Source organism: Pelodiscus sinensis, unplaced genomic scaffold (assembly GCF_049634645.1).
Source record: "Pelodiscus sinensis isolate JC-2024 unplaced genomic scaffold, ASM4963464v1 ctg37, whole genome shotgun sequence".
NCBI lineage: Eukaryota > Metazoa > Chordata > Testudines > Trionychidae > Pelodiscus > Pelodiscus sinensis.
Genome location: NW_027465869.1, coordinates 1,939,239 through 1,964,214, shown reverse-complemented (window position 1 = coordinate 1,964,214; position 24,976 = coordinate 1,939,239). Strand labels below are relative to the sequence as shown.

Below are 24,976 nucleotides of genomic sequence, written 5' to 3'. Positions count from 1 at the left end.
GGGGCCTTCACGCACTGACAGGGCTTGACTTGATCGGCCAGCTAGGGAGAAAGAAATAAACAGAAGGCAGAGGAGTCACCAAGAGATCAGAAAACCAGCACGATGCCTTATAGGCCGTTCAGCTGTGAAGAGTCACCAAGACAGGGCAGGTGATGCTAACCTGAGTTAGTCCATTAGCTGCAGCTAGGCTGGGCCACAAGAGGAGAGACAGGCAGTAAATCTGCAGCTGTCAGACCATAAGGAGGACACGGAGGTTTCAAAACCAGCTCAGAGAACAGGGCTGGGTAAGATGCAACCTACCAAACACTGTGATCTGGCCGCTTTCTGTTTAGATCCTGCTGCCCATGCCGCCGAATTCTAAGTGGGGACTCAGGCAGCAGGATCCAATTTTAAATGATTCACGGCTCATGGTTACAGCAGGGGCAGGAGCCACGAGCCCTTTAAAAAGCTGTAGCCACGCTGGACAGCTGCCAGTAGTGGCAAAGCTGTGAGCTCTTTTCTGTGCTTTTAATTGAAAGCCTCAGCCACGGAGAACTCTGAGGGTGGGCTAGTCCACAACACCGCCCCTTCTGCCTCAGGCTCCGCCCCTTCTGTGGGTGGAGCCGGCCTATGACCCCATACCAAAATCCATTAAGTGGCCCCCTTCTGAAAATTATCGCCCAGCCCTGTCACAGAATCATAGAAAAGTCTGAGTGGAAGGGACCATGATAGGTCCAGTGTTTCGCAAACTTTTTTTATAATGTACCCCCTTTAAAAAAAAATGTGTAAGTACCCCCAGTACCTACAGTTTTCAGACACACACAATTTTTTTCTACCGTTGCAACACATTTGTTTAAACAACTGCATCGTAGCCGGGCGGGCGATGGCATTTTTGGGTGTAAAAGGTACAAAAAGAATAAAGCGCTGTCAAACTGAAAACTAAAATTCAGTTTTCTCCAAATTTCAGTTGTGTTGACGTGTCCCCCAGACATCTCTTGAGTACCTTTAAGGGGACTCGTACCACTGGTCGAGAAGCACTGATCTAGTCCACCCGTGCACCGAGACAGGACCAAGCATGTTTGTCTCACCTCTTGGCTCCTAGGACACGGCTTGAACTAACGCACTTGGAAAGACATTATCGTATATACGCCCAAAGTGCTTCGTCTCAGTGTATTACCATAAAATCTAACTGACCAAACTCTGACCTTTCATTTCCCTGTCACTTGGCCAGCCACAGCCTCACAAGCCTTCGGCATCGATCTCAAAGCCCTCGTCACGCTTTTACACACCTGTGCTGACACGCTTGTGAGCCAGGCACACTTGTGCGACACGTCCCAAAGCACTTGCTCCAGGGCATTACATCGCACTTGCCTGCCTTTGATGGACAGGGAAAGGGAGACCTGAAAGGCCTCTCCAAGGTCACCAGCGCGAGAGTGAGCGCAGAATTGAGGAGCAAGGGTCTAACACACAACTCTGTGCCTTAGTCACTAGGTGGCATTAGATTAGAACCCGGGAGTTCTTACACCCAACCCCCTGCCCCCTCCACTAGGCCATGCTGCTGGCCTCCCGCCTCTCCCCCAGGGCTTGGAGACAGACGGGAGGCTGGAGCCAGCCTGCGCAGAAGGGGCTGTAACGCTTACAGCTCGTTCATGACACTGCCCCTGCGCAGCCCCTCTCAGATCCACACTCGGAACCCACAAGAAACACCCCAAGAGCGGAGATGAAACCGCCACTCACCTGCAGCCCAGCTTCCAGGAAGGGCAAAGCAAAAGCGGAGCTCGCGGATTCCAGCCCAGCCTGGCACCTGCTTCCTGAACTTTGGCCCCTTTCCTCCAAGATAGCAGGAGGCTGCTCTGGGCCTTTTGTGCCCACGACGGGGCAGAAAAGCAAACTCAGCTGTTGGTTCCATCTTGCGGGCAGAGCCCCGGCAGACAGTGGCAGGCGGGGGTATCGACTGACCCTCCAACCCAGGATATTCCCCCCACACCTGGATTCGCTTCCTAGTCATCCCCATCTCCCTGCACGATCCTTGTTTCTCATCCCGCCGGTCCGAGAAATTGTCAGAGCAGGTTGATCCCGACCTTGCCAAGGGCTTAGGTTACATCACAAGGCTTTGCCGCCACAGCTGGCTTGGCTTGGGTGTGTGGCAAAAGCCCCCCTCCCCCCCCCCCCCGCTGGCACAGCTATTCTGGCAAAGCCGCCAGGGCAAATGGCAACTCTGCCGAAAAGCATCTGCTGGCTTTAAGCTCCCTGCGAGCTGTTCTCATCGCTCAGCCATCACCACCACTGCCCTGCCTCTGTCCTGCTCCTCATCCCCGCCCCCACTCCTATCCCCTGCTCTCCTCCATCTCCTCCCCCTTTCCTTCTCCTGCCCCTCCCCATTTCCACCTGCCCTGCCCTGCCCATCCCCGTCCTCTCCCTCCCCCCGTCTGTCCCCCTCTTATGTGAGGGCTTTGCTGGAAACGCCCCCCCCCCCAAGCCAGGGAGATCTCCCCTCCGGGAACAATTCAGCCCCCCCCATCTCGCTCCCTCCACTCCACAGTATTTCCTCCATTCCCCACAGTTGAAAATTGAGCTCCCCCATCCCCTCAGGTGACAGTCGGGCTCCCCCATACGCAGCTGCCTAGGTAGGCACCTCCGCAGCCAGAGCCTGCCCCTGGCGCCCACGTCCCCTCCCCGACTGCCTGTCCCAGGCGACCACCTGAACCTGCGTCCCCCATTCCCTCAGATCACAGCTCCCTCCCTGACCCTGCACCCCCCGACACCCCTCCCCCAGGCCAGACTCCTCTCTGGCACCCGCACCCCCTCCCCCAAACCCTCTGCTCCCCCTTCACCCAGGTCACAGCTCCCTCCCTGACCCTGCACCCCCCCGACACCCCTCCCCCAGGCCAGACTCCTCTCTGGCACCCACACCCCCTCCCCCAAACCTTCTGCTCCCCCTTCACCCAGGTCACAGCTCCCTCCCTGACCCTGTACCCGTCTAGAGCCCCTCCCCCAGGCCAGAGTCCTCTCCTGCGCCCATACCCCCTCCTGGACCCTGCACCCCTATCCACCGCCCCAGATCATACCCCCCCCCTGCACCCAGGCTCCACCCCTAAGCTCCCTTCTGCACCCAACCGCCCCGTCCCAGACCCCAAAGCCCTCGGTAGAAATGTGGCCCTTGATCAGTTGCCAAAATGGCCCCCCCATTACAAATTATTGACCAAGCCTGATCCAAATGTTTTTTGAAACATTGTTTAATGAGAATGTAAATACAATTCAATACAATTGGGAGGGTTGGGGGGAGGGGGACGCAGCTGCTGGCTCCTCAGCTCTTGCTGCTCTCACTGGGTGTCTTCCTGCTGCAAGGGAAGCAGAATCCGTCACATTCATCCCTGGGGACTCAGGGGAACTGGCCCCCCAGCATTTCCACCCTCCTCCCCCCTGCTCTCTGGTCACCCCCCGTCAGGCCCGCAGGGTGAGCTCCTGACCCCCCCCCCCAGAGCTCCTGACACCTCGGCCCCCTCCCGCCTCCTAGGACAGTTTCTGTGTTCAGAGCCTCCCCCACCCCCAGGGACGCTCGCAGGGGCAGGAGGGATTCTGCCAGCAGGGACGTGGGGTGGGGGCAGCCTGAGGAAAGGGGCGGGGGACTCCCTGAGGGGATGGGAAGGAGACCCTGGCCCTGCCCCACTCTCCTGATCTGCTCCGGCTGCTCACCATGTATTCCAGGAGCTGATGGGCCTGCCCATGCAGGGCGTGGGCCAGGACCAGCCCGGCCTGGCTGGGGCGCCGCAGGGGGGAGCGGGCAGCGAGCAGAGCCTTGTCCAAAAAGCAGTTCTCCTGCTCTGCTGTGAAGAGCTGCCCAAAGACCTGGAATCAAGAGCACAGGAGGTTTCAGCTGACGGCCCAGAGCCCGGCCCCAACTCCTGGGGCTAAAACAGCTTCCTCCTCCCCCAAACTCCCTTCCAGACCCTGCACCCAGACGCTCTCCTCACCCGGCACCCCAACCCCTGCCCCAGGTCACAGCTTCCTCCTGCCCCCAAGACCCTCCTACCCCCACGAGGGCCCCAGCCAGCCCCACCCCCGAGCCCTGCCCTGCCCTGGCAGCGCGTCCTTACCTATCCCACCCTCACGCTGTTGCTGTGAGCCAGGACCCATCTTTCTTTGTAGTAGTGTCTGCACCACAGGTCCTCTGCCTGGTGGATGTTGAGGCCTGCAAGAGACACAACAGGGTCATTCTGCTGGCAGGTCTGAGCCCTTCCCCTCCCACGGGTCCCTGCAGGCATCCCTGGGCAAATGGAGGGGCACAGGGGGCAGAAGGGGAACACAGAGGGACGCATCCCCCCTTGGGCCAGTCTGGGGGAAAAGGGCTGGGTCCCCTCCCCCCGCCGCCGGCACCCTCAGGGTGTCCCTGGGGCCCAGGTCCCGGCTGGGTTCCTTACCCCTGTGGTGCAGGAGGAGTTGATACAGGCTGTGCACCCCCTCCCGGGCCAGCCGGCTGACGTCTTCGGATGGGTCCGAAATAAAAAGGCCCAGCTGGGCCACGTGGTGACCCATCCTCGGCCAGTCGGCGGAGTTCTGAGGGGAGAGAAGAGGGGGGGGTCCCTCAGCATCCTGGGGCTGCACGTCCCATGCAAACGGCCGCCGAGGCGGTTCTGAGCTCGGGGGACGGACAGAGACACCTCCCGGGGCGGGGCGGGGCCGGCCTTGCGAGGAGACAACCCTGAGCAATGGCCCCGACTGAAGGGTCACTCCGGGGGTGGAACAAGGGGATCCACTGACGGCCACTCCCCAGTCCCCAGGCCCAGTCCCTCAAGAGCCCCCCTGAAGGGCCCAGGGTCGCCCCTCCCCGGGGAAAGGAGAACGCGGCCCATTCCCGGCCCATTCCCGGCCCTGCCTCTGCCTCCCGGGGACGCTCCCAGCCCCGCGCCCTGCAGCCCCAGACCCCCCGGCTCCGAGGTCACTTACGTCAAACCCCGGGAGGGTGGTGGCGACTCCCAGCAGGGCCGTGGTGCTGCCAAGGGCCCTGGCTCGCTCCTGGGGCAGGCGGGACTCCAGCCACGGGCTCAGGTGCTGGGGGGGAAAGAGGCAGGTCAGGACCCGTAGGGAGGTGCCGGTTCTGGGCAGAGCCTGGGGCTCCTCTCGGACTGTGCCCCCCCCAGCCACTGACACTGCTCCTCTCTTGGCCCCCCCCTGAGGAAGCAGGGACAATGGCCCCGTCCCCCCCACGGGGCTCACCTCCATTATGAGCTGCAGCCGGGCGGTGTCTGGGGACTCGGCGAGGAGGCTCGCCAGTAGGGCCTGGAGGTCGTAGGGAAGGGCCCGGATGAACTGCTGCAAGACAAGGGGGAGCCCTGGGTCAGAGGGGGGCTGGGGAATCCAGGCCACCCGCTGGCTCCGGGGTGCAGCCTAGAGCAGGGTCTGAGCCGCCTCGCAGAGCAGGGAGGAGCCCAGGCTGGGCATGGAAGGGACGGGCCCCCCGGGAGAGCAACGGGAACCCTGGAGGGAAGGATCCAAACCTGCAGCTTCTTCCCTCCCTCTGCCCCCCCCTCCTCTCTGGAGCTCCAGCCCAGCCCGGGAGCAGGGCCCGGAGGGACGTACCTGCGTGTGGATGGGCTCCTGCTGCCAGTCCCCAGACACTGTCTGTCCCACGGCCGCCGTCAGCAGGGGGCTCAGGAGCTGGGCCCGCAGGGGAGGCTGCAAGGTGCTGGCAGGAGAGAGGGGCAGAGACTGTTAATTCAGCAGCAGGAGACAGAGACTTTCCCACTCCCTGGCCAGGGGATCTGCTCTGGGGGGAGTCGGCGGGGGGGGGGGGGGTCGGTACCTGAGGCTGCAGGCGGCGTTGAGGCAGTCGGCCAAGACCAGCGGGGGGGGCGAGTCCTCCATGATCTCCTGGGAGACCCAAGGAGACAAAGGGGCGTGTGAGGCTGGGGCCCCCAAGAGACGCTCACACGGCCAGCGCCCCCACCCAGCAGGATCCAACCCCACTGCCTCCCGCTGCCCTGTAGCCCCCCTGCCCGGCACAGGGCCCCTCCCAGCACCCCCCTCCCAAACCGGGACCAGCTCAATCCTTGTCCCCAGGCCGTTTCCTGCCCCTCCCTGCCCTGGTGACCAGCCTCTGAACCTCCTCATCCCTGCTCCCCAGGCGCATCCCCAGCAGCCCGCTCGGCTCCCTTCCAGCCCCCCATGGCCCGGGGAGACCCCTCCCTGTCCCGAATCCCCCTTCCTGTCCGGCACCCCACACCTGCCCCATTTCTGTGTCCCTCCCTCCTCCAGCATCCCCACCCACCCCTCCCCATGTCCACCTCCAGCCCTCCTGGCTCCACCCATCCCGTTTCCAGCACCCCCACCCACCGCCATGGCCCAGGCAGACCCCTGTCCACCCCACGTATCCCCTTCCCTCCTCCCGGCTGCCGCGACTCGCTTACAACGATCCTGGCCATCATGGTGTCCTTGCAGCAGCGCGGCGCCAGGGTGTCCTCGCCCCTTTGGAGGGCGGCGAGGCAGGCGAGGGGGATGGCCAAGAGGAACCGCTGCAGGGCGGCTGGGCTCTGCACCCCAGAGAGAGTCTGTGAGCCTGGGGCCTGCCTGCCCCCCACGGACAGCTGCAGGGCTCAGGTCTCCCAGGAGTGGAGGTGGGAGCTGCTGGTTGTCCAAGCACCCACACTCCCCCCCAACTGCTGCCTCAGGCTTGTGGGGGCCCAGCTGGTGCATGACAAGAGCCCCCAGCTTGGGGGGTCCAGGTCATGCAGGAGAAGGGGCCCCAGGGGGATCCCCAGGGACAAGCCCCTCCCGGAGGGGGGGGGGACGTGCTGGGAAGGGGCCGGACAATCTCGGGTCCCCCCCGTGTGGAGAAGGTTCCTACCGTGTCCCGGGTGTGGAGCTGCTCTTCGATGTCATAGATGGCCCCTTCCTCCACCCGGGAGTCCATCCGCTCCTGGCAGAGCTCCGCCGAGGCGCAGGGGGGCTCTGTGCGGGAGGGAAGGGACCAGGGTGACTCCAGCGGCCAGCAGGGGTCACGCGCCCCCATGTCAGGGACCCAGGGCAGGTTGGGCCCCACACGCCCCTCGCAGGGACCCATCCCCCTTCCACCCTCACATCTGCCAACGCCCTCAGCAGAGCCCCCACCAGGAACAAGAGAGCCAAGCAGCCCTGGCTGTGGGGCAGACACTGGGGCTGCCCCTCCCCGCCCCCCCCCCCTCGGGTACTGGGTGAGCCCCTGGGCCCAGCGTGTTCACGGCCCCTCACCTGGGTCTGAGCGGCTGCAGGAGGTGGCCCGGCTGCAGCTGGAGGCCCAGGCGCTGCTGCTGACGGACCTGGACCCACAGCTGCAGGGGCTGGTGCGGGGAGCGACGGGCTGGGGGCTCCCGGAGACTGGCAGGTCCCCGGGGGCCGGGCAGGGCGATGCCCCCTGGTGGTAATGGGGGCTGGGCTCCCGGGGCAGGTGTTTCTCTCCACAGAGGAGGCCCCGGAGCCACCCTACCCGGCTCCCCCGCTGGGCTGGGTCCCGCCTGCCCAGCCGCCTCTGGAGCCAGGTCCGGGGGGGCCTGGCCGGTGGGCGAGTCGCCCCGAGCTGGTGGGATCCAGCTTCCCCGCCCGCGGGGACGGAGAAGCTGCTCCCCACCGGCCCTGGGGCCATCTTCAGGGCTTTCTTGAACCACAGCCGAAAACGTTTGGCCATGCTGCAAATGAGGGGAGCAAAGGGGAGCTTGGGGCGCAGCCTGATGAACGAAATCCAGGGGTTCCAGCTCCCCAGAGCGACTGCCCCCAGCCCCCAAATGGCCCCTTGCTTATCGGTTCGGTCTTGCACAGGCACTGCAAGGACCTGAGGGTATGTCTACACTACCCCGCTAGTTCGAACTAGGAGGGTAATGTAGGCATACCGCACTTGCAAATGAAGCCCGGGATTTGAATTTCCCGGGCTTCATTTGCATAAGCGGGGAGCCGCCATTTTTAAAACCCCGCTCGTTCGAACCCCGTGCAGCGCGGCTACACGGGGCACGAACTAGGTAGTTCGAACTAGGCTTCCTAGTTCAAACTACCGTTACTCCTCATTCCACGAGTCTCCTGCCCATCAACAGCCCCTTCTTGGCCAATCAGGGGAGAATCTAAGGTGTGGGGAGTGGAGCGTTCTCCCCAAAGACACCGGCATAGACTTGTTCCAGCCCCACCTCCCCAGTCCCCACAATGGGGGCTGCATCCCCCACCCCAAGGCTCCTGCAAACCACCCCCCGTCCTTCAGCTAGTCTGTTGGGTCCCAAGCTGGGGGAGGCAGCAAGGGAAGGTCACAGAGGAGGCAAGAACAGAGCAGAAATGTGGGGGGATGGAGGAAAAGGGAAACCAACCAGGAGAAAGCCCCAGTGGCGCTAAGGACGCAGCCCAGGTGAGGAATCACCTTCTGGCCCTTGACCGAGGGCTGGGCCTGCCTGGAACCCAGCCGGCCCGGGCGGGATCCAACCCCTGGGGGCTCTTACCTTCGTCACAAAGGTGTCGGGATGTGGAACTCACAGAACGCGAACGAACCGTGAGGAGGAGACGCACCAGAGCTAAAGCAACCGGGGGTCTCCAAAGTCCCCTGGGCCCGCCCCCCGCTTTTATCAGCCTGAGATGTGGGTCCCTCTGTGAGGTCACCACCTCCCCACCTGCCCTTTGCCTTATATGCTGAGGGCTGCCCAAAGCCCCTGTGAGGTCACCGCCCCCCCCTCACCCTGCCAGGCAAATGTCCTGCCTCTGGCCACCTCCCTGGGAAGTTTGAGCCATTACTAGGGGTCCCTCCCCCTCCCTCATAGGCTGCTCCCTGCCCTACACTGCAGGCTTCTTGCACGAGAGCTGTTTCACGCCGGAGTTCTTGCGCAAAAGGTCTCGTGCAAGAGTGCCTCCACCCTGCCATGGGCTTTTGCACAAGAGCGTCCATGGCAGTGTGAACGCTCTCTTGTGCAAGAAAGCTCTGATGGTCATTTTAGCCATAAAAGTGTCTTGCTCAAGAAGCCCCTGGTGCCCGTCCACGCTGCCTTCTTGCACAACAGCTCTTGCACAAAGGGGGCTTAGTCATCGTCGGGAGAGGAATAACTCCTGTGCAAGGAGCCCTGTTCTCTGATGCTTTACTGCAAATTTACTTCTGCAAGAACACACGTAGAGTGTAGACGCGCCACAAGTTTTTTCGCAAGAACACGCAAAAACAAGCCATGTGGATGTTTTCTTTTTAGGCAAAAGCCCCTTTTTGCACAAGATCGGTCGGCCTTTTTGCAGGCATAGGGATCTTGTGGGAAAAGGGGGTTTTTTGCACGAAAAGTAAACATCCACATGGCTTGGTTTTGCGCACAAACCCCGAGCACAAAAACGGATCGGCAGAAAATATGCAAATGACATTGCGTGTCATAGAGTCCCTCGTTAGCATATTTGTTGCCAAAAAAACTCGTTGTGTAGACGTAGCCTAGGAGAGAAGCGATCTCAGACACAAAGCCCTTCAGTAAGAGGGCATAGCCCTGGGGCGTGGTAGGAGACGTACGGCAGACATGGGAGGTCACTCTCCTAGCTATTTGGCACGGAGGAGGCCTCAGCTGGAGCACTGTGTCCAGATCTCAGGGCCATGCTTTAGGAGAGAGAGTCCAGAGGGGAACTATGAAAAGGGATTAGGGACGTTAGATATTCACTGAGTAGTCAATTAACCTCATGATTTCTTATCGGTTACTTGACTTTTCGATAGTCCCCAGGGGCCAGCTGTCTCAGTCCTGGCTCGCGCTGGGTGCGGGACCTACCCCCTCTGCGGCTCTGCATTTACAGTGTGTTAGGAGCCAGGCAGGCAGGCAGCCTCGCTCAGTTCCAGTTTGCACCAGGTCCAGAAGCTCAGACCCAGCCCCCAGGCAAGGGCTGCTGCCAGCTTGTGCTGCTGCCTCTGATACAGAGGCAGCAGTACGGAGTGCCAGGAGGGAACTGGTCTAAAAAGCACCTCCCCTTGCGACCTGGCTGCCTGTCATCCCACGCTGCTGCCTCCGTTTTTGGCGAGAGAGAGCCGCCTGTCTTGAGACACCGGTGGGGAGTCGGATTTTCAAAAGGCAGGTCTCTGTCCTTTGTGAGCCTTCCAAAGCGCTTCGGTGGGGGGAGGGGGCAGGAAGGCAGACGACACTCAGGAATTGTAGCACCCAAATCCACGGAGTGTTTCGCCAGCACCTCCTGCAACAGAGCCCAATCCCTGACAGGCTTTTAGGCAAGATAGATCATTTGAAAAAATGACAGACACAGGGTTTTCCGTCACCGCTCTCCCTTTCTTTTATTTCCCTGGGCTAACTGGCTTGTTCCTCTTTGGCTAAGGATGGAAGGGTATGTCTACACTACAATGTTAGTTCGAACTAACGGACGTTAGTTCGAACTAACATTCATAGCCGCTACACTAGCGCTCCGCTAGTTCGAATTTGAATCGAACTAGCGGAGCGCTTAGTTCGAACTAGGAAAACCTCATTTTACGAGGATTAAGCCTAGTTCGAACTTACTAGTTCGAATTAAGGGCTGTGTAGCCCCTTAATTCGAACGAGTGGGAGGCTAGCCCTCCCCAGGTTTCCCTGGTGGCCACTCTGGCCAACACCAGGGAAACTCTATGCCCCCCTCCCGGCCCCGGACCCCTTAAAGGGGCACGGGCTGGCTACGGTGCCCGTGCCAGGTGCAAGCCTGCTAGCACCCAGCCAGCAGACCCTGCACCTGGCACGGCACAGAGCCACCCACCCGATGTCCCCCAGCCCACCCCCTCTTCCCGGGACCAGGCTGGCGGCTCCCGGAAGCTTGCCCGGGACCGCAAGAGGCGGGTACATTCCTGGGCTAGTGCGGACATCGTGGACCTCGTCCACGATCTCCGCACTAGGCACAGGAAAGTGGCCATCTAGGGCAGGAGAGCTGCCAGCCTGGCCACCCAGGAGCAGGTTTGCATGAAAATCAAGGGGGTCCACTGAGACCCCCGACCCTGAGCCCTGAGCTTACAATGGCCGTCCTGGGTCAGACCAAAGGTCCATCTAGCCCAGTAGCCTGTCTGCCGACAGCGGCCAACCCTAGGGACCGTGGAGGGGATGGACCAAAGACAGTGACCAAGCCATTTGTCTCGTGCCATCCCTCTCCAGCCTTGCACAAACTTTGGGCAGGGACACCACTCCTACCCCCTGGCTAAGACTACTCCATGGACCCAACCTCCATGACTTGATCTCACTTCCCTTTCAACTCTGTTCTAGTTGTAGCCTTCACAGCCTCCTGCAGCAAGGAGTTCCACCGGTTAACTATTTGCTTTGTCAAGAACAACAACTTTCTCTTACTAGTTTCAAGCCTGCTACCCAGTCCTTTCCTTTGGTGTCCTCTAGTCCTTCTTTATGGGAACTCATGAAGAACTTTTCTCAATGCACCCTCTCCACCCAACCCCTGCTTTTAGAGACCTCTATCCTGTCCCCCCTCCGTCTCCTCTTTTCTAAGCTGAACAGTCCCAGTCTCTGTAGCCTCTCTTCATCTGGGACCTGTTCCCAACCCCTTATCATGTTAGTTGCCCTCCCCTCTCCCAGCCTTAATCTTCCCCTCTCCCACCTCCTTTTCCCAGTCTCCCCCACTTTTGTTCAATAAAGACAGAGTCAATGTTGGAAGAAACGTTATCTTTATTTTGTACATCAATAAGAAGGGGGGCTAGGGAAGGGTAAGTGGAAGGAGGTGAGGGAGGAATGGGGTACGAGCCCCCGATGGGGAGGACTGGGCTGGCTCTGCAGGCTTCTGGGGGTGGAAGCTCTCCTGCAGCCCCCCGATTACCCCCTCTCCCCAGATGGCAGCCTGTGGCAAGTGCAGCCGGGCTGATGGCTGAGTGGTGTGATGTGCCCAGTGTGGGTACTCCGGGCACTCCAAGCCAGGACTGGTTTTCAAGCGGGGCACCCCTTAGAACTGTCTGTCCGGGGTGGGGGTCGGGACCCTTTAAGCGCAGCCCTCGGCTAGCCTGAGACTGCATCTCCACGCTCTAAGTCCTCCTCTGATGCCCTGCTGGCACTGCTTCCGGCCATCCTTAAGCCCTGTTCAGAGTCCACTCAATGTGGACTTGCTAGTTCGAATTAGCAAAACTAGTTTTTAGTTCTAGACGCGTTAGTTCGAATTAGCTTAGTTCGAACTAGCTCTGTAGTGTAGACATACCCGAAGAGAGGAGCCAGCAGGGGTAGAATGAATTGTGTACCAGGTCCTGGAAACAAGAGCATCTCCTCCAGATCACCCATCCACACCTGAACTGTTTAAAAGCTTGGCTGCCAATAAAGACACCTTAGCTCAGCAAATGCCAAGCCAGGCACCTGTGTTTGGACACGAGGGGTGCACAGGGATGTGAGAACCAGGAAGGCTGATCTGTGAATTCACCCCCAACCGTCCCAGTACAAGACAGACGCTTGCGCCAACCAGCAGGGTTCACTGCTCCTCCGGTTTGGCTTGGACAAAGGTGCCCATCTGTTTGGTGTTCGCGTCTCGGAGCTGCGCCAGCTGCCTCTGGCCACGGCGGAGCAGATACTCGATGTGCATCACGTCGGCCCGGGGGATGCTGGCGTTCTTCCGGAACTCGGCCTGGATGCGAGGCAGGAATCCCGGCTTCTCCCGGCCGGTGCGCAGGAACTGCCTGTATAGGCTCAGGACGTGCTTCTGCAGCTTGCTATGCCGGGCCATGGTGCGCCTGGGGAGCCCTCCCAGGCCACAGGGGGGCCAGCGCCACGAGGCAGGGGCTGGAAGTGAACAGAGGCGGAGATGTTAGAGCAGCATCTCATTCCCAGACGCGCCTGTCCAGGCATTTCCATGCACTTTTCACCCCCTCCTGCTAGGGTTACCAGATGGTTTAAAAAAAATACCGAACAGCAGGGGCCGGGGGGGGGGGGGGGGGGGCGGGACTGGCTGGAAGAGAGGGGGTGGGGGGGAACCGGCCGCCGGGAAGCAGGGCTGGCTGGCAGGGGGCTGGAGGGAGCGGGGCTGGCCGGGGGGCAACCAGCCGTCGGGAAGCGGGTCTAGTTGGGTTGAGGACCAAGAGGTGGGGGAACCGGCCGGCAGCGCTGCAGAGATGAACCAGAGCCTGGGTCGGATTCATCTTTGGTGGGCCCTGGCTCCTAGACCATAGACACACTCCCCCCCCCCACCCCCCCGGAGGCCCTAGGGAAAATGGCACCCCGGCCCTGTGGACATGGTGCCCTCTCTGTTTCCCTTGGCCCCGTAGGCACTAAGCTCCACTCCTGCCGCCCAACTCCTACAAGGCCCGACGGATTTCTCTGTGGCCCCCGACCCAAAAAAGGATCCCCCCAGCCCTGTGTTAGGGGATACGAGGGAGTCTGGCTGGGACGTAAGTGCAAATAACTCTGCTCTTAGCAGCTCTGAACCGATGGGCTCTGCCCTGTGCCCCAACCAAGAACCCTAACATAAGAACGGCAGTACTGGGTAGCCTGTCTGCTGACAGTGGCCAGCACCAGGTGCCCCAAAGAGGGTTGACCAAAGACAATGATCAAGCGATTTGTCTCCTGCCATCCTTCTCCAGCCTTCCACAAACAGAGGCCAGGGATACTATTTCTATCTCCTGGCTAATGGCCTTTTATGGACCTAACCTCCGTGAAATTATCTAGCTTCTCTTTAAATCCTGTTATAGTTCTAGCCTTCACAGTCTCCTCTGGCAAGGAGTTCCACACGTTGACTACACCCTGTGTGAAGAAGAACTTTCTTTTATTAGTTTTAAACCTGCTACCCATTAACTTCATTTGGTGTCCTCTAGTTCTTCTATTATGGGAACTAATAAATCACTTTTCTTGATTCACCCTCTCCACACCACTCATGTTTTTATAGACCTCTATCATATCCCCCCTCAGTCTCCTCTTTTCTAAACTGAAAAGTCCCATCGCTTTAACCTCTCCTCATATGGGACCCGTTTCAAACCCCTAATCATGTTAGTTGCCCTTTTCTGAACCCTTTCCAAGGCCAAAATATCTGTTTTGAGGTGAGGAGACCACAGCTGTACACAGTATTCAAGATGTGGGCGTACCATAGTTTTATACAGGGGCACCCTGAGTTACCAAACCACATGACACTGCCCATTAAAAACCCACCAGGACTTACCCAGCATTTATATGCAGAGGTCCCGCACCAGCAGCAATCTGCACTGGACAGGAAACCATCCGCCCAGCACGCGCGGGAAATCACAGGAACCCAGCCTGGACGGTCCGATGCCCCAGCCCTGACAGAAGAAAATCAAGGTGTGCTTGAAGTGCCACGCCCACCATCCCTTGGTCCTCTGGGGCATTCGGCACATCCTGCTGGGTGAAAGGGCCGGTCACAGCTCCAGGGTCTGTCACACTTCAGGGCCTTTGCCAGCTCCTATTCACCGGGGTCAGGCAGATAATCGCCCCGAGCTTTCCCAGCACTTTTCAGCATCAGCTCTCAAAGGGGGGCAGTGTGACCCCCATGGGAGCAGGGGAATGTCAAAGAAGGAATGGGGCGGGGCAGGGGAGGCAGCCAATGGCTTCTCCTAATGCAGTGGTCCCCAACCATTTGAGGTTGCCGGGCGCCAAGGGGTGTGGCTGTTTGCCCGCAGGGCGCCCTGGAGCGGAGCCCCCCATTGCGCACCCGGGGGCGGGGCCCCCCCATAGACACATTCCCAGGGCCGCCCCCCCCCCCTCACAAGTACCGCATGCCCAGGGCCGGGCCTCCCACCAAGCGCCGCGTGCCCGGGACCGGCGCTCTCCCCCCAAGCACCGCGTGCCCGGGGCCGGCGCACCCTGCAAGCGCCACGCGCCCGGGGCCGGCACTAGCGCTGGCACTCTCCCCCCCCCAAGCACCGCGCGCCCGGGGCCGGCGCTCTCCAAGCGCTGTGCGCCCAGGGCTGGCGCACCCTGCAAGTGCCGCACGCCCGGAGCCTGCGCTCCCCCCATGCGCCACGTGGCCATAGCGCGGGCAGCCAATCTGCGGCGCCCCCGGGGCCAGCGCTCACCGTGCACCATGCGCCCGGGGCCAGCTCCGGCACCGCACATGCGCCACGTGCCCGGGGCCAGGCCAGCCCTGAGCACTTGGCGGGTGCATACAAATGCGGGCACCGTGTTGGGGACCACTGTCCTAATGTTAGCAGTGGGGACACCAAGTTCGGAAGTGAATGGTTAACCAGTAAGCCGGTTATGGTTAACCAGAGGGGGCTGGAGCAGCCCTCCACCAGCCATAGGCAGAGGGCACACTGGCACGCCACGGGTAGGGTTGCTCAGCAGTCACAGCAGTGTGCCACGGGGGTAGGTGTTGGGGCTGCTCCAAGTCCATCTTTAACACGTTCTACGTGTCCCATTTAATCGGTTAACTGGTTCAACATATTGTTTAACTGGTTAGCTAATTAAATGAGATTTTACATCCCTGGCACCAAGGTGGCTAAAAGTAGGGTTGAACTGGGACTAGAAATTCCAGGATTTTGACTTTTTTTTCTGATCTCACACTGTTCTGCAAATAAATTCACATTTTGTTTAGATTTTAACTATTTTTAAATGTATTACGGTGGATTACGGAAGATAAACTTTAAAGAGAACAAAGAGTCATTTCAGGAATGGAAAACTACATTTTAATGTTCTGAAATGGTGGAGTTTTCCCCTTCCAAACAAAAGGTCACTAAAATCAGTGTTTTCCAATGGAAAAACACCCCCTCTGAAAACTTCCTTCCAGCTCTAGTTAAAACGGCCGTATTTTGAAGTGTATAATCAACCTCTGGAACTCACTGCAAAAGGATATTAATGATGGTGGAGGAAAGGGGAGGGAATCATAGAATCATAGAGCTGGAAGAGACCTCAGAAGGTCATCAAATCCAGCCCCCTGCTTTAGGCAGGACCAATCCCAACTAAATCAATCCGGCCAGGGCTTTGTCAAGCTGAGACTTAAACACCCGCTGTGTACAGCCTGTCTGATCCCTTCTGGGGAAGCATGGGTGGGAAGAAAGAATTAGACAGGGTTAGACAAACCCGTAGGTCTTGGTTGACTTCGTCCTGCTTCAGGGCAGGGCGCTAAACTTGGGGACTACTATAGTCAGACCAACATTTCAATCAATCTTGTCAAGAAACAGGCAAAAAAAAACCCCAACCCAAACCAGGGAGAAACACGTTCCTTGGTTTGTAAACACAGACACAGAGAACAGCTCCTTCCGCTGGGGGGGTGGGAATAAAGAAAATAATCCCTCGCCCCCTCCCCTTCCTATTTGGTCCTAAAGGATGAAGATTTGTGCAGGCTGCGGGGGCAGGACTGATACTCAGGGAACGGGGAGCATGGGGGAGAAGGGGGCAGCTTGCTTACAATCCAGGGGCAACCCCGTGTCTCGGGGCTGGCCCAGCAGAGGCAGGATTTCTGCAGCGCAGGGGGACACGAGGTGAAACAAGCAGCGACTCGGCCGATTGGGGCTTGTTATTGTAGGGTCGCATTGAAGCAGACACTGGCACCAGCGTCGCCTCCAAGAGCGAGGGGAGCGTGCGGCCTGGTAACCCCGGACGGACCTGGACCCCCCTGCGCTGCGGGGCCAGGAGTCACCGCCCCCCGCCCCTCACCTCCGCCTCCTGCCTGCTCGCAGCCCCCGGGCCCGCGGCAGCAGCTGTTCCAGCCGGCTCCGAATGTTGAAACACCAGCAACATTAGCCCTCGCTTCCCATTGGCTGGAGGGCCCCAGGGGCGGGCGCAGGGAAGGGGAAGCTCCGCCCTTCGAGGGCCACGTGGGCCGGCAGTGGAAGTTGCAAGTTGCTAGTCAGCTGGAGGAGAGAGGGGCCCGGCCCGGCCTGCGCACGTGGCTTTCACCGCAGCGCTCACCTGCCCTCACGCCCCACGCTCCTGCTTTTCCCTCCCTGCGTTGTTCGACCCAACCCTCACCCAGGCATCCACCCAGTTCACCCCGATTCTCACCCCTTTTTAAACTTGTTCCTAAGAAACCCCGATCGGTTCCTGGGAAATTCCCAACAACTCTTATCAGTGGTGCCTGTTACATACCAGCTGGGTTTTCCCTGTGATATTTACATACCCCCTGCCTCCTTTTTTCGCCCCTCCCATTTTTTCCTCCCCTGTTCATTTTGGTTCTGGACATACAACACTCCAGTCGTCTGAAGAAGTGGGCTATGCCCAGGAAAGCTCATGATCCCATTGACACGGTTTGTTAACCTTTAAGGTGACTATATGTTGTGTTTTAAGTTTTTCCTGTTACAGACTCACTCAGCTACCCCTCTGAAACTCGTGGGCTCTGTCTACACTGCAGGCTTCTTGCACAAGAACTGTTTTGCAGAAGAGTTCTTGTGCAAAAGGTCTTCCATACGAGCGCGTCCACACTGCCATGTTCTTTTTCAGAAGAGATGTGCTTTTGCACAAGAGCATCCATGGCAGTGTCGACACTCTCTTGCACAAGAAAGCTCTGATGGCCATTTTAGCCGTAGGGGTTTTTTGCGCAAGAAATTCATGTTGCCTGTCTACACTGCCGCCTTCTGGAAGAGCTCTTGTGCAAGAGGGCTTATTCCTCGTGGGGAGAGGAATAACTCTTCCGGAAGAAGCCCTGTTTGCTGATGCTGTACTGTAATACTTGTGCAAAAACACGCACGCAGTGTAGACACTCTGCAAGTTTTTGCGCAAGAACAGCTGTTCTTGTGCAAAAAGCCTGCAGTGTAGACATAGCCTTAGAGGGGCAACCCCAACAGTCATTACTAACAAGGAGTCCTGTGGCACCTTGAAGATTTATTTGGGCATCAGCTGTTGCGGAGGAAAAGCAGGTCCAAGTGTTTTTTACCCCTGGAAGCGGATGCCCAAATACACGTGTTAGTCTTTAAGGTGCCCCAGGGTGCCTCTGTTTAAACAAGTGGAAGAGAAGGGCCTGTGTGCACCTCATAGGATGCCAGGCTAGACTGAAGATCACAATGGCCCTCTCTGGCCTGGAAGTTAATGAATGGTTGCATCTGGCCAGGCTGCCTCTCTTTATGCTTGCATTAACTAACTGGGTTATTTGCAGGTGTTGTACTCAGTCCAGCTGTGTCGGAGCGCCTGCTGCTGGAGGAGAACGCAAAAGTTCTGTTACCTGGTTTGTAAGTCTGGAGCCTTCTCTACTGAATGAGGTACAAGCCACCTGGCTCTTTGCTAAAGTTGCAGAGCCGAGTCACTATCGCTGGATGTGGTCTCCGTGCCCAGAGTCCCCAGAGACCACAAACCAGATAAGATTCGAAATCGCCCAAGCAGATTTTTTGCGTAACAACATGCAATAATAGTTGCCAGCGAACAGACTCAGCGCTGCGCCGCTACACTTTATGGAAGCCGTGGCAATGTCCTAACACCCACTGAGCACCATCCAGTGCCCCCACACAGTCAGCTGGTGAACACCATTTGAGGTGAACTTTTATACATTCCTGATGTATCAGGTTGCTACCCCCTGTTACCTGGTTACCGTCCCTTACCTTGCAGAAGGGGGCTTACTTCCTAGTCTTCATACTGTCAACTTACTATCTGTTATGCTGTCAACTTTGACCTGGTCCTGAACATAGGTCGGTATGTACTTTATTTGTGGGAGGTAAATGGTACCAAGATGTTCCTTAGGACAATCCACAGAACTACAGACCGGTCAGTCTTACCTCACTCCCCGGAAAAATCATGGAGGGGATCCTCAAGGAATCCAGTTTGAAACACTTAGAATAAGGAAAGGGATCAGGAGCAGTCAGCATGGATTCACCAAGGGCAAGTCATGCTTGACCAACCTGATTGCTTTCTATGACGAGGTAACTGGCTCTGTGGACATGGGGAATTCAGTGGATGTGATATACCTGGACTTATTCTTGCCAGCAAGTTAAAGAAGTATGGATTGGATTAATGGACTGTAAGATGGATAGAAATCGGGCTAGACTGTTGGGCTCAATGGGTAGTGATCAACAGCTCGATGTCGGACTGGCGGTCAGTTTCAAGCAGAGTACCTCAAAGACCGGTTCTACGGTCGGTTTTGTTCAACATCTTTATTAATGACTGGATGAGGGGATGGATTGCACCCTCAGCAAGTTTGCCTATGTCACTAAGCTAGGGGGAAAGGTAGATACATTGGACGGTAGGGTATATGGTGCAGAGTGTCCAAGACATATTGGAGGAGTGGGCCAAAAGAAATCTGATGAGGTTCAACAAGGACAAGTGCAGAGTCCTGCACTTGAATGGAAGAATCCCAAGAATTGTTATAGGCTGGGACCGACTGGCTAAGTAGCAGTTCTGCAGAAAAGGACCTGGGGGTTACAGTGGATGAGAAGCTGGATATGAGTCAACAGTGCGCCCTTGTAGCCAAGAAGGCTAATGGCATATTAGGGTGCATTAGGAGGAACATTGCCAGCAGATCTAGGGAAGTGATTATTCCCCTTTATTGGGATGTGGTGAGGCCACGTCTGGAGTATTGTGTCCAGTTCTGGGCCCCCCACTACAGGAAGGATGTGGACGCATTGGAGAGGGTCCAGTTGAGGGCAACAAAAATTATTAGGAGGCTGGAGCACATGACTTAGGAGAGGCTGAGGGAGTTGGGCTTGTTTAGTCTGCAGAAGAATGACGGGGGATTTGATAGCAGCCTTTAACTATCTGAAGGGAGGTTCCAAAGAGGATGGAGAGAGGCTGTTCACAGTGGTGACGATGGCAGAACGAGGAGTGATGGTCTCAAGGTGCAGTGGGGGAGGTGTAGGTTGGATATTAGGAAAAACTCTTTCCCTAAGAGAATGGGGAAGCACTGGAATGGGCTAACTAGGGAGATGGTGGAATCTCCATCCCTAGAGGTTTTTAAGTCCTGGTTTGACACAGACCTGGTTGGGATGATTGAGTTGGGATTGGTCCTGCTTTTGGGCAGGGGGCTGCACTCGATGACTCCTGAGGTCTCTTCCAGCCCTGGGATTCTATGATTCTAAGGCAAGGGACTTCTTTTATTTGAGAGCCCCAATTCCTTCAACAGCAGTATAGGTCTAATCCATGGAGCTCCTGAAGAGCAGCTCTGCATCCCTTTCTATGGCAGCCCAACTGTCCTTGGAACTGGTCAGACCAGTGTGACATCCCCCTGTGTAGGCATAATGAGCTAACGTGTCCTTCACTCCCATGCACCAACTTTGCCACTTATCAACTATGTTTTTAATTTGTTCGAAGGGAAAGCTGAATGAAGCCAAAATTAATGAGTGTTTTAACTTGTAACAAAATACAGGACTGTGTAGCACTTTAAAGACTAACAAGATGATTTATTAGATCCACTATTTGATCTGAGGAAGTGGGTCTGGCCCACAAAAGCTCATCATCTAATAAACCATCTTGTTAGTCTTTAAAGTGCTACATAGTCCTGGATTTCGTTTCAGCTACACCAGACTAACACGGCTACATTTCTATCACTGTTCTAACTTGTGTTTCTGTTCCCAGGAAATGTTGAAACGGTAGATTCCTAGGGACTGTCAAGTAGAAAGATTGACCCAAATTAGTTACTTGTTTACTTTCTTTGGCTCCACTGGAATCTTACAACAGGGATTAACTAGCTCCATTCATATCTATAATTAACACAAACAAAATCTATGTTTAGTGACAGGTAAGGTTTCCTGAGCACATGTCTAACAATCCAGACATTTAAAATCAGAAGTTAGTGGAAGGAGGCTGAAAAAGGTGAGGCTTTCGAGAGAAAAATTGCCCGAGAAAGGGTTATTTTGAACTCCAATTTACTCTGTATCAACCCATTTTTCCATTAAACCAACCCAAAGTACTATAAATAGGACTCAAAGTTTATGTCCTATGTTTTAGTTTTTGTCATAAACACCACAAGAAAAAAATATAAAGCAAATGGGAAAAAAGGGAGGATGCGAGTTATGAAAAAGCAAACAGTTGATAGGAGAAGCTAAAATTGGGGGAAAAAATCTATAACCAGTAACATAAAGGATAATTAGGAAATGTTTAAATATATCGGGAACAAAAGAAATCAGAGGAATGGTAAAGATCCATTACTGTATAAGGCTGGTCAAATTGCCAATCATGATGAAAAAAAGAAACTTCAGCAACCTGCTTGGAATTTAATGCGTTGAACTACACACAAGCCATAAAGATTGGATGTCTTTCTAAAACATATGTGGTAGCTCAACCGAGGGATGTTAAATTGCGCTTAATCAGCTAATCCAGTAGTTGGTGGAATTTCCATCGACTACTCAATTAGTCAATAAGGGTATGTCTACATTAGCTCGTTAATTTGAGCTAGGTAGGCAAAGCAGGCAACCGGAGTTGTAAATGAAGCCCGGGATTTAAATAGCCCAGGCTTTATTTGCATGTTCCCGTCCGGTCGCCATTTTGAAATTCCACTAGCCCGAAGTAACTGCCGCGCGGCTATAGAATGAGATGTAACAGTTAATTCGAACTAAGGACTTAGTTCGAGTTACCGTTTCATTGCCACATGTAGCTGGCAGGAAGGGACCTCGAGAGGTCGAGTCCAGTCCCCTGCCCTCATGGCAGGACCCAGTACTGTCTAGACGAGTGTTTCTTAAACTTTTTAAGACCGAGGAACACCAAACAATTTTTTTTTTAATGAGGATTTTTTGTTGACTCCTGAGGTCTCTTCCATTTATAGGATTCTATAAATGTGCTTGGTACCTGTGCCTGGACCTTTATGCTTGATCTGGCTTATACTATTTCTCTTTCCTGCCTGCGGTTCCACTGAGCCAAGTCTTGCTTCATAGATTTCAGGCCTGTTGCTGTTTTTATGTTACCGGCCTTTATTCAGGCCTGCTGATTTTATGTTACCAACCCTCAAATTACTACAGAGGCAACTGAGTCCCAAAAAGGAGGAGCAGCTTGTTCAAAAACACAGCAAGCCAGTGGCAGCGCTAGGAATAGGACCCATATGTCCCAACTCCCTGTCCCCTGCTGTACTAACCAGACCAAAATACTTTGACCACCAGGGTCTGAAGCCCCACAGACAGGGGCCACGGACGGGGAGGGGGAGAGGCAAAGGGGGCAGTTGTCCCGGGAGCTGATGATTTAAAAGGGTCCAGGCCTCTGGGTCACTGTATCGACTATTATGGCAGCCGCCACTGCCAGAGACCCGAGCAAATGAAATCAATCCTAGAGCTCTGTCTGGTGCAGGGTGGGTGGCGCTAAGGCCTGATTGGCCCTTGCCTTGCCCCTCCTACCTTTAGCTTTGCCCCTTTGAGGGGGTCTAGAGCCGACCCCCTCCTATACATTACCCAGGGCCCGATAATGTCTGTCACCAGCCCCGTTGACATGAATGTGCCCCAAATCCCTCAGACCCAGTACAGTCCCCCCCTCCTCCCCCCCTCCCCCCGGATCCTTAATTCTTCTCTTGTCATCTGATTGCTTTAAGCATTGTTACAGGCTGGGGACCGACTGGCTAAGCAGCAGAAAAGGACCTGGGGGTTACAGTGGATGAGAAGCCGGAGATGAGTCAACAGGGTGCCCTTGTAGCCAAGAAGGTTAATGGCATATTAGGGGGCATTAGGAGGAGCATTGCCTGCAGATCCAGAGAAGTGATTATTCCCCTTTATTCGGCTCTGGTGAGGCCACATCTGGAGTATTGTGTCCAGTTCTGGGCCCCCAACTACAGGAAGGATGGGGACGCATTGGAGGGGGTCCAGGGGAGCTTGACCAAAATGATTCGGGGTATGGAGCACATGACCTATGAGGAGAAACTGAGGGATTTGGGTTTGTTTAGCCTGCAGAAGCAAAGAGTGAGGGGGGATTTGATAGCAGCCTTCAACTTCCTGAAGGGAGGTTCCAAAGAGGATGGAGAGAGGCTGTTCTCAGTAGTGAGGGATGGCAGAACAAGGAACAATGGTCTCAAGTTGCAGCGGGGGAGGTCTAGGTTGGACATTAGGAAAATCTATTTCCCTAGGAGGGTGGGGAAGCACTGGGCTGGGTTCCCTAGGGAGGTGGTGGAATCTCCATCCCTAGAGGTTTTTAAGTCTCGGTTTGACAAAGCCCTGGCTGGGATGATTGAGTTGGGATTGGTCCTGCCTTGGGCAGAGGGCTGGACTTGATGACTCCTGAGGTCTTTTCCAACTCTAGGATTCTATGATTCATCCATGCGATGTCACTGGAGTCGCAGGGAGGTACACTGTGGGCGAAAGCCCCGATCTTGCTTCTGGTTTTGTACAGGCGGCCGTGAAAGTAACTTTACAGTTTCTCACAGGTACTGTCCTGTTGCAGCCCAGGTCTTTGCAGTTCTTGCTGGAGCTGCGCACCAGGGCACTTTCACCTCTGTGTTCAGGATTCAGAGTTATCTCTTTTCCCAAAGATCTTCCCTGGAGCTGTTCAGAGAGAGCTTGCTCCCTCTCGCCACAGTCTCTCTTAAGGCAACCATGTTCTTCAGAGCCTCTGGCCTGACGTGGAACGGGACGGGAGACACCACAGAAGAGGCCAAATTCGCCGGGGGAAACACTCCAAGGAAATGGATGCTAAAGAGGGTCCATTCGCCAAGACTCATGTGCAGGGCCTCTTTGATTTCAGTGTTGTCACTGTAGACCAGCGCGTGCCCATTGAGATTATGGTCCCTGAGCCTCTGTTTGTACAGCGGGACGTTTTCCTCCTTCAAGCCGATTGTGTCCATCTGGAAGAGAAGTGGGAGCACCCGTTAGTGCCGTGCATCTACTGAACAGGTCGCCAAACACGTTTTTAGGAAGGGTCCGCTATAGCTCCCGAGAGGAACCTGTCTGGGCTTGCTCAGATTCTAGCAAACAAGGCGGGCTGGCCGGCTGTGGGGCCAGGTATGGTACCCGGCACACCCCACTGCCGTGTGCTTGGATTCTGTTAGGGGCACCGCTGAGCAAGTTGGCACGGCAGGGGAAATAGCATGCTCTCTGCAGGCAAAAGCTAGCAATGCAGGGACCACTGGAGGGGTGTGTTGAAATGAAGAGGGAAGGTTTCCTGACCCTGCTTGTAGGCTGGAGGGAAGCATGCAGTCAGCCTGAAGGGGGTGGAGTTGGGCCTCTCGACCTAAGGCTATATCTACACTGCGGGCCTTTGCAGGCAGAGAGTATGCTAATGAAGCACTCATTAGAAACTTCTTGGCACTCATTAGCATGCTCTCTGCAGGCAAAAGCTAGCAGTGTAGACATAGCCTCAGGGTTCTTGTGTGTTATTCTGGATAAGGGGTATTACGCTGCAGGCCTCCAGCAAGAGTATTTATGTTTTTGCCTCGCTTCTCTCTGGAGTGCATAACAGACAGCTACGGGTCTCCCAGTCTTAAAACCGACCCAAGTCACTTCAGAGCGTAAAGGATGAACCTGGGGAGAGCCAGCCAATGGCTTCGGGGTTGGAGGAAAGAGCTCCAAGGAACCGAGTTGTTCCAAGAAGAAATTTTTTGTGCAAACCAAGAGTCAGGAGCAGCAGAAAGTGGGGGAACTAGCAGAGCCCGGACTGTGGCCATCACCCTTTCCCCCTCATCCTCACTCTGCCCATTCCCCCTCATGTGCCCCCCCTACTCCTGAGGCCTCAAACCCACACTGTGCCTTCCCCGAAAGCCCCCATCCCACACCGCCTGTTCCCCTCAACATCCTACCCCCACTAGTTCTCGCTCCTCTCCCTCCAGTTATGCACCAGTTATGTGGGACAGTTTTCTCTCAGCTCTGGGGCCCGTAGTCAGGGCTGTCCCTAGGCCCACGGGAAATATGTAGCTGCATAGGGCACCGGAAAATTTGGGCACCAAATTTTTGAGTTCCCCAATGCAGCAGCCATGTGTTCTTGTATGTCTGAGGATATGCCTCTGCCGGTTCGTCTCTGGGGACGCTGTGTCCTGTCTGCTGCAGGGCTTTTCCCTTCGCCCTCCCCCACGTGCTCCTCTCAGCTGGCAGTGTAATCCACACGCCTAGTGTGTGTGGTTCACTGTCCCTTCGTGTGGCAATTGGACCTCTTACAGCCAGAGATAAGAACAAGGGAGCTCTACATCCTAAGCTGGGAGCCAGCTGCCTTCATGGCTCCAGCTGTCGAGGCCTCTAGGGGTGTGTCTAAACTACATGGCTCCATCGATGGAGCCATGTAGATGAGGCTGATCGGCAGAGGGAAATGAA

General features: G+C 56.3%; 1 protein-coding gene across 1 annotated transcript in view; it reads right to left on the bottom strand.

Annotated features, from left to right (window-relative positions):
• Positions 1 to 4,076: 4,076 nt before the first annotated feature.
• The window catches only part of LOC142824044 (uncharacterized), a 38,744-nt gene continuing 17,844 nt past the window's right edge, over positions 4,077 to 24,976 (bottom strand). Inside the window, exons 7-14 of the mRNA XM_075915788.1 lie at positions 6,824 to 7,069; positions 6,387 to 6,509; positions 5,783 to 5,850; positions 5,560 to 5,665; positions 5,197 to 5,292; positions 4,927 to 5,031; positions 4,401 to 4,536; positions 4,077 to 4,171 (exon numbers count right to left, since the gene is read on the bottom strand). Coding sequence (XP_075771903.1) covers positions 4,077 to 4,171; positions 4,401 to 4,536; positions 4,927 to 5,031; positions 5,197 to 5,292; positions 5,560 to 5,665; positions 5,783 to 5,850; positions 6,387 to 6,509; positions 6,824 to 7,069 — 975 coding nt within the window. The remainder of the gene's footprint in view (positions 4,172 to 4,400; positions 4,537 to 4,926; positions 5,032 to 5,196; positions 5,293 to 5,559; positions 5,666 to 5,782; positions 5,851 to 6,386; positions 6,510 to 6,823; positions 7,070 to 24,976) is intronic.